The sequence below is a fragment of the Tinamus guttatus genome, unplaced genomic scaffold (assembly GCF_059628265.1).
Source record: "Tinamus guttatus ecotype Peru unplaced genomic scaffold, ASM5962826v1 Tinamus_guttatus_pri_ptg000528l, whole genome shotgun sequence".
Lineage (NCBI taxonomy): Eukaryota > Metazoa > Chordata > Aves > Tinamiformes > Tinamidae > Tinamus > Tinamus guttatus.
Window position 1 is genome coordinate 110,151 of NW_028289062.1, and position 11,770 is coordinate 121,920.

The following is an 11,770-nucleotide window of genomic DNA, read 5'->3' on the forward strand; positions in this document are numbered from 1 at the left end:
CACCCACATGCACATGCGTGCACACATGTGCACATGCCACTGGGGCCACCCGGACCACACTTTGCTTTGCAGCCCCAAGGCGGCCAGGGGCGAAGAAGCAGCAGCGGGGGCCGAGCACAAGGAGGGCACTCCCAGCTGGAATTGCCCTGGGAACAAACGGGCTTCAGGAATCCCTCTGTGGCCATCAGCATTGCGACTGGGGGAAGCGCTGGGGACAGGGAGCCTCCCAAATCCCATGGGAGGCATCATGGTGGGGGGGGGGGGTTAAATCCCATATATCTCTCCCACGGCAGTAGCATGCTCGCCACCCTTCCCCATGCTGCATTCTTCTGCACTTTGCCCGTAAATGACTTTAATCTTCCCAAGCTCACCAAGGACATCTCCTTAACCACCTGGAGCCTGTGCTTGGCCTGGGGATGAGTCCAGCTGCAATACATCCCTGCAGAGCAGTCACATCTAGAAGCAGCAAGGAGCCAGAGGCCGCTTGACTGAATAATTCTTGCTGGCTGCTTGGAACCTATTTTAAACCCATCACACAGTGAGGGAGATGCCATCACTCTTGGAGGAGCTGGCACTGCAGGGGGGCCCAGTGCCCATCCAGGGGACAAGGGCATCCCCAAAGGTCAGCTCTGGGGGATTATTCTGAGCCCCTGCAAGGGAAAGGCCAGAGAGAAGCCCTGGAGCACCATGCTCAACCCCATAGTAGACACTAGAGAATCCACCTCCCCAGGAGCCAGGGCCTTGGGGCGGAAGCGGCGGGCAGGCGGAGGCGCTGTGGACGTATGGAATGGTTTTTATTACTGTTTTAATCTCACAGTCGGTAGCATTACATGAGATAAAGCACTGGACAGGACTGGAAAAAAAGGCCTCTGGAGACAGCATGCAAACAGTGCGATGAGTTTAAAGCAAAACAACCCAAAAAAAAAGTGGCTGGGGCCGCGGGCTGGGGGCAGCGCCCCCGACCATCACTTCTGCCGTCGGCGCTTCCTCAGTCCCCACGGGTCCGGATCAGCGGTGCAGGGGCTGCTGCGTTTTATCACTTGCTTCCCATCATATCCGTCCTCTTCACCTCCTTTTTTTTTTTTCTTTTTTTTCCCCTTTTTTCTTTTTTTTCTTCTTTTAATTACATTAAAAAATAAGATTCGTACTTTAGTAAAACACCCTGGCACTCAGTGGTGCCTGGCTTGAAATAATAAAAACAAAAAACAAAAGGACGAACAAATTGAGAACAACAAAAAACACCCCAAAAAAAACCAAAAAAAGGGAAAAAAAGTTCAGAAGAAAAAAAAAATAAAAAAACACAAAAAACAAAAAACCTGACCCAAAATAATGGGACCGATTTGGAAGTCTGGAAGTGAGCGCAGAGGGTAGGATGCTCCATGTCCCCCCTCCTCTGCCGCCACTGCTGCCGCTTGGGGCGGGTCCTGCCCCTGCTGCACACGGGGGAGGGGAGCAGGGAGGCGGGGCTTGTGTGGGCGGGGCAGGGTGTGTCCAGGTCCCACCCCACAAGGCTCTGCCTCCCACGAGGCCCCGCCCCCCGCTCACAGGTAGAGCTCCTTGTCTTTGATATGCGCTAGCTGCTCGCGGAGCTGGTGGAAGGGCGGCCGGTGCACTGCGTCCAGCGTCCAGCAGCGCCGCATCACCTCATACACGGCGGCTGGGCACCCATCAGGCGCGTCCATCTTGTAGCCCTTCTCCACGCGGGGCACCACGTCCTTCAGGGGCTGCAGAGGTGGCCCGTGAGGAATGCGGGGACATCCCGTGGGGACACCCCATAGGATGCACCCCATTGGATATACCCCTTGGAGACACCCCACAGGGACATCCCAACACCCCCATGGAAACACCCCATGTTGACACCCCATGAAGACATCCCATGGAAACATCCCAAACACTCGGGAGAATTCCCATGGGGACATCCCATTGGTTACATTCCTTGGGGACATCCCATGGGGACACCCTATGTATCCAATGGGACATCTCATTGGATACACCCCCTTGGGTCACCCCTTGGGGACATCCCCTTGGGACACCTGATGGGGACACCCATGCAGATTACTCATTGGATACACCCCTTGGGACACCCCTAAGGGACATCAGGGAAGATCACTTACGATTCGCGGATAAGGCACTCGCCCAAAGGAGTAGATTTCCCACAGGAGGATCCCAAAGCTCCACACGTCTGACTTGGTGGAGAATTTCTAGGGTGCGGAGATGGACACCGTGAGCGGACTCCATGGGGTGGCACCCTACATCCCTGCACCCATGACGAGGTGCCGGCACCCCGTGTCCCCACTCTGTCACCCACCTTTTCCCTAAGTGCTTCCGGCGCCGTCCACTTGACAGGCAGCTTGCCTGTGTCCTGCGTGGACGAGGCCTCCTTGGTGAGGCCGAAGTCGCTGACCTTGGCGATGTTGTCCTCTGAGACCAGCACGTTCCTGGCTGCCAGGTCCCGGTGCACAAAGTTGTTGGCTTCCAGGTACTCCATGGCCTCACAGACATCTCTGGGACGGGCAGCAGAGGGGCTCAGCGCCAGGACGGCGGCGATGGGCCCCTCCGGCCCCCCATGCCATACTCACAAGGAGAACTTGAGCAGGCAGTCCGCGCCGAGCACCGACCTCCCGCGCGACCGCAGGTAGTCCACGAGGCTGCCCTGCCACCATGGGATGCATATGGACCCTCAGAGCTGCACTGGCACCAGGGCACAGCCCAGTCCCCCTGGCTCTGCCACCACCCCCACAGCCCCCTCACCTTGGCCATGTACTCAGTGACAATGTAGAGGCCGCTCTTCTCCTCCACGATCACCCCCAGGAGCTGCACCAGGTTGCTGTGCCGGAGCTGCCTGCGTGGCACAGAGGGGTTCAGAGCTGCACTGGGGCTGCCCACCTCGGCCACTGCCTTCGTGTCATCTGTCCCTGCCCAGTGGTACTTACGTCATGACGGACGCCTCCGCCAGGAAGGCCTGCGCAGTGGCATCGTTTTTAATGCACTTCACAGCGACTTTGTTGCCCCGGTAGTCACCCAGCATCACATCTGTAGGGACAGCAGAGAGGGCACCGGGAGTTGGGGACAAGCCACCACCCCACGTCTGCATGGGGCCTCCCCCTCCAGGGCCACTGCGGTGCTACGGACACCCAGACGTAGCCTGCACTCACCTCCGAACTCTCCTTTGCCAATGATCTGCAGCAACTTGAGGTCCTTCATGTTGAGGGCCCAGCCACCTGCGGAGGGAGGAGGAGGAGGAGGATGAGGAGGGAGAGGGGCAGTCAGGGAGGAAGCTGGACCAGGGGCGATGCCACTCACTTCGAGAGAACTCATCCTGCGCCGCCACCGTGCCCTCCATCACCTTGGGCTTGATGAGGCGCGTGCAGAGTCCGTCGGCATCCGTGGTGTAATGCTGCGGGGAGAGGCAGGAGTCAGGCCCCGTGCACGGGGACAGCAGTGGACGTCTGCAGAGGCCACTCGAGCAGCGTGGCAGGGGGCTCGGCGGGACCCCGCTGGGGCCATGTCAGGCTCTGGGATCCCATTAGGTGGCAGCACAAGGCCACAGATGGGACCTGCGGGGGCTCGAGGTCATGTCCCTCTGCACCCAGTCCATTCTGAGCCCAGCCACCCGCTTGCTCCAAGGGTCCATCCTGACCCAAGGCAAGGATGCAGCAGCAAAGTCCCACCAGCGTGCTGGGTCCAGGAGGAGCACCTGGCACTTGATCCATGTCCCCGAGCTGGAGTGCTCGGATTGGGGACAGGCGGATGGGCGCTCATGCCAGGGGCGTTTCTGTGTCCTCACCTCCACGAGCTGCATGAGGTTCTCGAAGTAGACCTCCTCGTCGATGCTCAGCTTGCTGGAGGAGTAGATGATGCGGTAGTGCTCCACCTTGCCCTCGCAGCTCACGCACAGGGTGTAGTCACCCGGGTAGTTGGTGCTCTCCCGCACCAGGAAGAGTCCCGTCTCCGGCGGATACAGCAGCCGCTCCGCCTGCTCCCGCGTGATCTTCCCGTGGAACCACCTGCACCAGGAATAAGTAAGTGGAGAATGGGAAGGTTGGACACACAACCACCTCAGCCCAAGGAAGTACCCATGGCTGCTAGGTGCAGATGGGCGGGCGCCCCATGAGCCAGAGCCGCATCTCGCTCCAGGATAAAGACTTGGCATCTCCCGGGCGTCTTTGCCCCACAGGTACTCACGGCATGAGGCTGAGCTTGATCCCGGCTTTCACTCCTTCCCGCTTCTGCACGTAGTTAGCAGGGATAATGCCTTCCCGGCCCACCTTGTTCTTCGCCTTGTACCAGTTGGGATCCTGCAAGGAGAGCGGAGCGCTCAGCAGGAGCCCCTGCCAGGATGCTGCCGAGCCCCCGCTCTGCACCTCCCTCCCGGGAGGCATCCAAGACACTCACACTTCGGAGCAACGTTAACTAACAAGGATGTGAATTAATTAACCGAATGCATGGCCTGATTCCTGGCCCGCTGACTCCGTGGGGACGGCAAAGCCGCAGGGGCTTTTCCCAGGGACACACGGATCCCGCTAGCATGCTCCATCCTCAGCAAACTCTGTGTTGTGGGATGCGGGCAGCCAAGATGAGCATCCCAGGCAGCTCCACGTGGGGATCTCAGAGGTCCGAGCCTGGCGGACCCATCCAGAGTGCGGTGGCCAAAGGGGCCATCCCTTACCTTGGTGACAGCAACAATGGTGAGGACGTCTCCCTTGCTGAAGGGCAGGTCCTGCTCGGCGGTACCGTGGAAGTTGTACTTGGCGATACACTCTGTACCGGACGGCCAGACGGCCTGCGGGGGAGCAGAGTGCGGGTGTCAGCTCTGACCCCGCTCCCCCAGCTACTTGCCACGGACAGAAGGTGCATTGGATGCATCCAAGGATGTAAGGGACCCATCCAGACCACGGTGCGTTCCCCACGGGCCTCACCTGCATCCCTGACATCTTCTCGGGAGGCTCGGGGGGCTGAATCTCACAGGAGGGACACGTCACTTGGTACCATGAGACCTGCAGAAGGGGAGGACACGTGAGACTCGGGCACCACAGGGATGGGCTCCAAGGAGTGTGACGGCCAGCGGCCCCAGCACGGATTCGGAGACGGAGGGATGTCGGGAGCCGCAAACACCCTGGACATGGTGCCAAGGGTGCTCAGGGCAGCCTGGAGCCAGTTGCCCCCAAAAGAGACATGTCCCCACTGCAAGGGGAAGCGGCGCAGGGACAGTCCCGTGCCCCGTTCCCACGCTCGTCACTGTGAGCATCGGTCATTGCCGGCGCAGAGAGTGAGGCCAGAGCAGCCGCGGGAGACGCCAGAGCAAACAGGAAGCGCCGGGGAGGCAGGGGCAGCTGCTGCAGTGCGGCCTGGGGCCAAGCGCGCCCAAGCGAGCAGCCCAGGCCCTGCGTCACCACCCAGCCATGCCTGTATGACGAGGGGGCCGTGGAGGGGGTCCCATCCTGTGGTACCCATTTTACTGGAGCAGGGCCGGATGGAGATGAGCACGCACACAGGCCCGGCAGGAGGAGGAGGAGGAGAGGCAAAGGAAATGGTGTCGGCTGCGGCACCACGCGGGGCCCTGCAGCACGACGCGGCACCAGGGGTTCCACAGTGCTCGCTGGGTCCCCCCACAGCCCTGCCAGCCAGAAGCCACATGGCGCTTGGGGACTGCAACAGCCCCCCGCGCAGGACAGTGGTTTTCTGGGCTATTTTGGCTACAACTCGGCGCCTCCATCCAAGCCTGCTCACATGCCAGCCGCAGCATTGAGCCGGCCACATTCTGCCTTTCCATCTCCCGGAGCTTTTGGGGTATCTCTGGAGGGAGAAATCCCTGTCAGGAGGCGAGAGCGGGAGCAGAGTGGCGCAGGGCTCTGGCACGTTTCTCAGCTCGCTTCTCGGCTCGCTGCGGCGCTGCGGGGCCGTGAGCAGCCGCCGCTCCCAGCTGCTGTCAGCGGCTAAAAATATTTTGGGAAAGAGGAACCGAAACAAGGGGCAAGGCCAGGAGGAGGAAGACGATAAGGGCCAGAACCTGCGGGGGGAGGAAGAGATCGGATGCAAACAGGGCCCCGCTCGCGCGGCCGCATGGCAGGTGCCCAGCGCAGCGGCAACCGGAAGAGCCATCACGGTGACGGCGGCACCTGCGGATCCCTGTGCACGGAAGAGCTCCGAGACACCCCGGCTCCCACGGCGTGGCCCGGAGCAGGATGAGGGCGAAACCGTTGCCTTTGGCCAACGAACCTCATGCAAAAGCAGCGGTGGGGCGCATGGGCCCAGGCATCCAGGGCCTTTCGGATGCACGAGTGAGGTTTCCCGGCACGCACTGCGGGACGCTTCGGGTCAACACAGGCACCGAGCGCGGCCCCGCATCTTCCTCCCACAGAGTGGCCGCTGGGACCGCTCGCTTGCGGCAAGCCCTGCTCGCTCTGGCACCGATTCCCAGCCAGAGTCCTGGGTGACAAAGCGTGGGATTTCAGGAAAGGTTCCGGTTTCTGCCAGGGCAAAAGGGAACCCAACAAAAACACAGAGAGGGAGCGAAACACAACCCTTTCCCAAGCCTTTTCCCAAAACCTCAAGAAGAGATGCCTTTGGGTGCCGTGGGGCAACCAAAGGTCTCCCTGAGAAGCAGAACAAGCTAATCCCAACATCTTGGGGCTTGGATGCGGGATTCAAGGAAAACTGCCCTGGCAGAGACGGAAATTGAGAGGAGGATAAAAAGGCCAAGCAGGCCGGAGGCTTTGGGAGCAGGCATGGTTTGTGTGGGATAGGCCGGGAGCAGAGTGCCGGGGGCCTGGCTCACCCCAGCCCCTTCCCCATCCAGAGGGGTGATTCCCGACCTGACAGGGACGCAGCCCGGGGAAAAACCTGTTCTAGAAAGGAAATGGTCCTGGCAAACCCGAGCCGCAAGAAGAACGTGCTTTGGACAGTCCCAACGGTTGCAGCTTCCCGGACGGCGGAAATTCCCGCGACAACCCTACCGACGCAGCACGAGCCGTGTGCCCACCAGCTTCACGGCGGGAGCCGGTGAAGGAAGAAACCAAAGGAACCCAAACTCACCGGAGCCGAGCCGAGGCCGGGGAGCATCTCCCATGGCACCACAGGGGCTGCCGGGTGCTCCGGCGGGTCCCCGCGGCGGGCAGGAAGCCAGCAGCAGCGTCAGCGGAGTCACCTGGCAGCGCCGCGCGCGGCCGAGCCGAGCGAGCAGAGCGCGACCACAAGGGCAGGCGAGGGGGAGGAGGAAGACGCTGCATTTTCATTTCAAACCCAATTAGCGAGTTTGCAGCAGACCAGGGGAGAGCGCGCCACAAGCTCCGCATCGCCTCCTGCGCTGCCTCTGCCAATGCCCGGCATTCCCACTGGGAAGGGCTGCCAGGATCCACACTTGGAGCAGGAGACGAGGCCCTGCTTGGTTCCCTCTCTGCTCTCCATCCATCTCCAGCCCCTACATCCTGTGGGCTCCCGGCAAGCCCGCTCCACACCTGGAATCCAACTGCCAGCAGCTCCAAGTGCTTAGTGGCCACCTCCTAGCCCAAGGATGCTTGCTGCTAGCCACGAAGTCTCTGGCTACGTATCCGCACCAGCAAGCTGGATATAGCCCTTACTCACGGCTGCAGGCGGGAAGCTGCCTCTCGTGGGGCATTCCGACCTCTCCGGAGCAGGAGGCCAAGACTCGGCTCTCTGCACCTTCGGGAAGGCAAGCGCCTGCTCCCCCAGGAGCCATGAAGGCTAGGTCTGCTCCAAGGAAAGCTCCCAAATTTATGGTGCTTCGCTCTCGAATTTAGCGATGTTTCACTCCCAAATTTAGGGATACTTCGCTCCCAAATTTAGGGACGCTTCACTCCCAAATTCAGGGATACTTCGCTCCCAAATTTAGGGACGCTTAATTCCCAAGGGACGCACTCACACGGGCCTGGTCCGGCCTGTCGCATCGCTCACGGTGTGCCCAGCGGCTTCACCCTGCACCAGTCCCGGCTCCCTTGAGCCCCAGGCCAAGCCGGACGCCCCGGCGCAGGCCAGTGCCCCGCGCGCTCCGTGGGCTCGCGCCAGCCGCTGCCAGCACCACCTCCGGCCGCACAACCGACGGGAAGCGGCTCTGCCTTGTCGGCATGGGGACCGCTCAGTGCTCCCCTCCACGGTGGTCCCACACGGGGAAAGGGCTTTTGCTGCTCCCCTTTTTTTAAAATAACACACATATATATTATTAAATAAACATTATTAAACAAAGCAGAGGTAGAAGATGCTGCCGCCTCAGCACCGCGGCGCGGGGGGCTTTGGGGCCAGGCGGAGGCCCCGACCACGCCGGCGATGCTGCTCGCTTGCTCGCCGAGCTGCGGCTCCGCCAAGCTCGGCCGGGGGGCGGTTCTTAGCCCCCCAACCCCGTTAGGTTGCCTCGGAGCTGCCGTCGGGCGGGGGGGCCCGTCAGGGCGGCGGTCGGGCCCGCCCCTCGCTGCGGCCCGACGCGCTCAGCGCACAGATGCGGCGCTCGGGGCGGCAGGAAGGGGGAGGAGGAGGAGGAGGCCGGCGAGGAAGGGGCGCACTCACCCGCGGCGGCTCCGCTCCGCCGCGCCGGCGGGCAGGGCCAGGCCGAGCCGCAGGGCCGCGTTCACCCGCCGCCGCCTACTCCATGCGGGGCCTCCGGGCGGCGGCGGCAGCGGCGGCGGCGGCGGCGGCGGCGGAAGGGGAGGAGGAAACAAAGCGGCCGGCACCGCGCCGGGTTCCGCCGCCGCCCCCGCTGCCGCCACCGCCACCTGCCGGGGCCCGCGGCGCCCGCCCGGCAGGCCCGGTACCGGGCATGGGAGAAGCCGCCCGCGACGTGGCCCCCCACTGCGCGACGTCCCCGAGAGCAGGGGAAGAGCCGGAGCCGTCACCTCGTCCTCGCCTTTCCTAGCTCGGGCCACGCTCCTTGCTCTGCTCTCCGGATCATGCTTCCTGCAGGAAGGTTTCAGCTCCCTTTCCAGTAGCACTCGGAAGACTGAGCAATTTTTTTTTCTCCTGTTTCTTTTTTCGTGCAGCTTTTTGTGCTACTCACCGGCATCATCCAAGTGTTAATCCCTGAGGGCAGATGATTTCTCATATTGGGAATAAGCAAGAGGCAGGATGGAAGAGGGAGCTGCAGCAGGAGACGCAGCTGGGTGGTGGACATTTGGGATGCACTTTAGCAAGGAGACTCATTAAGTCCTGGAGCAACCCACAGAATGAGTCTCAGCCCATGCTGACCGTGAAGATCCACCCTGCCCTGCAGAGAGCTTCTTCACTGCTCTCCAGCTGTTGAAGGGTCTCCATCCTCAGCCAGTTTTTAAGACCAGCGTCTTCTGCTCAGTGCACGTGTCACCAGGCTCACCGAGATGCTACTCAGCACCCAACCTGCCAAACCTCAGGCTGTGCTTGAGAAAGGAGCTGTGCGGCTGCCAGGATATGGCCCTGCTGAAGCGGGGCACCCATGGGCATCACCACCCTTGGAGGAGGACATAGAGCCAAGCCATGATGGCCCAATCGACTGGTTCATTTTAAAGCCAACAATAAAAGCATTTGGCATGATAAAAACTCCCCTCTTATCACCGTGCCAGTTCCAGTAAAGAAGGCACAGTGCTTGCGATTAGAGACTGGAGGGTTTAATTGAGGACAAGGAAAAGGCAAAGACAGGGGAGCAGGAGTTGCTTATCTAATGCAAGCAGTGTGGGCTTCCATGAGAAAAATCACTGGATCTGTTTATCTGGAGGCCATGAGGAAGAGGAGGAGGCAAAGAGCTAAGAGCCCAGCAAGAGGACAGTCCAAAGGAACCTGAGATCCTTGCTTCCCCTCAGAGGCCACAAAGGAGCCACTTCAGCTTTGGTTTTCCAACAATATTGACCAATTCTGTCTCCTAGACTGCTTTCTCTTCCTCTTCCCCATCCTTCCACTGGGGTGACTTTTCACCCCAGATTCCTGATCTCCAACTGGCATGGGTTGATCTCCAGGTCCCCAGGTTCTGCTCCACGCAGGTTGGCAGCAGTGACCACCTAGGAGATCACCAACCCTTTATAAGTGCACCCCAGGGGAGGCCTTCTGCTGACAAGGGGCTGTTTAGCCTCAACAATGTTAATATTAATCTGCTTATCTGCCCAGTGCTGTAAAACACTCATCTCCACAGAAAAAAAAAAAAAGAAAAAAAACTCTGCTCTTTCTTTCTATCTGCACTTGCTTATTGCAGGCCTTATCAGGAGCCCCAGCCGTAACTGAGGGCAGCAAAGTCACGCAATGGCTCCAGCAAACGGAGCCTCTGGTCCTACAGCAGGGATCAGCATCGTGTATTCACACGCGGCTTCAGGGAGGGCTGAAGCTGCAGGGGAAGCAGCTCTCTGCAAGGTTGCTGGACCAAGTCCATGAGAGCCTCTGCGTGTGTGGGGATGGTATGACATCCCATTCCCTGCCAGTCCTGGCTCTCTCTGAGCCAGTGGATTAATCACCGAAACCCAGACCCATCTCCAGGATGCTGGCTTTGAGATGGCCCTTGTAGCAAGGGGCTTTGTGATTCTAGGTCCCTGTGCAGGTAGAGGAGATGTTTTTCAGCTAATGAGTCTCATACCTTGCATTAAACCATCCCTCCACATGTCCTCCAAGGCCCCTGAAGGGCAGGTGGAATATGCCATAGCTCAGACCTGGCTCTCAGATTGTGGTTGGGACCTCTCTGTCCTCACCCTTGTTTTTCCAGCAGTATCTGCACTGTGAAATTGACTGGTGAGGATGTCACTAGATGAGGCTACGCAGGCTGGTTAAATGCATTTGGGTGGGCCTGAGATTGTATCGTTTCAATATTTCATCATAAAATGGTGGTGACCTCAGATCCAAGGGACCCTGTCTCTTTCAGCAAACTTAAAGTGACAGCATCAATACCTTTATTCAACCACCCATCAGTGGAGAGCACAGCAGATGGACCTGTCCACACCTGAACTCCAATTCTACTGCCTTGTCGTCTTCTACAGCTATTACTGAAGACCAGGCAGCACCTGGATAGAGGGGGACAGAGAGCTACCCCTTTTCATTTAGACTTGTTTAATGCGTCTGAACACCTCCCCTTCCTTGCTGGAATCTCCCCGAGTTCTTGGGTAATCCTCTTCGCCATTTCCTTCCCCAGCATGCCATTTCATTTCTCTCTCTTCTTGGAAGTTTTTGTGCAATACATGATGAGTGATTGGTATTCGGCCCTGAAACAAGCTCTTATTGGTCAGGGTCTGTGGTTATGGTTGAGCAGATGCAACCCATGGGATCAGATTCAAGAGCTGTGCGTGCTGCACTGAATGCTTATGCTTGTTCTTGTATTGTTGCCTGCCAGTTATTGGGTTGGCTAGGATATCTTTGCGTGCAAGCAAACAACTAGTAGTACTGGGACAAGCAGATGAGGCGTCTGGCTCTACTGGCATGGGTTGACTGAGAGCCAAAGTAAACTCATGGGTTTGAGCTGGAGAAGGTCTTGTTTTCCTGTGAAAACACTGTTGCCTCATCCAGGAATGCTAGCAGCCTGACTTTCTTGGCAAACAGGGACTGTCTGCTCTCTGCTCATAGGCCATCTGACCCCCAAAGACTATAAAACTCACAGCAGGTATACCGTGGAACTGATGGCTATCACAGTCACGGTGAGACACAAACATCTGGTTACCGCAGCGGTGGGCAGTCCCCTTCCTCTTTCCCTGCTTTTAGGGTGGACTCATCTTCTACCCCATCCTAAGCCCTGTTTTTCCTTCCCAAGTGAGACCAGCAGCTCAGGCCATAGGTTCGCACATCTCAAGGGAGGCTCATTCTTTTGGGAGTATTT

At 59.2% G+C, this 11,770-nt stretch overlaps 1 protein-coding gene across 1 annotated transcript; it reads right to left on the minus strand.

Annotated features, from left to right (window-relative positions):
• Positions 1-1,536: 1,536 nt before the first annotated feature.
• On the minus strand, positions 1,537-8,649 carry CSK (C-terminal Src kinase). The gene is made up of 13 exons (XM_088533921.1): positions 8,521-8,649; positions 4,920-4,997; positions 4,670-4,783; positions 4,186-4,298; positions 3,788-4,007; positions 3,304-3,397; positions 3,156-3,221; positions 2,934-3,033; positions 2,752-2,842; positions 2,580-2,653; positions 2,309-2,504; positions 2,115-2,201; positions 1,537-1,724 (listed from the first exon to the last, which is right to left on the minus strand). Exons 2-13 carry the CDS (start codon positions 4,932-4,934, stop codon positions 1,542-1,544), a joined length of 1,353 nt encoding a protein of 450 aa, XP_088390047.1. The 5' UTR covers positions 4,935-4,997; positions 8,521-8,649; the 3' UTR covers positions 1,537-1,541.
• Positions 8,650-11,770: the final 3,121 nt, after the last annotated feature.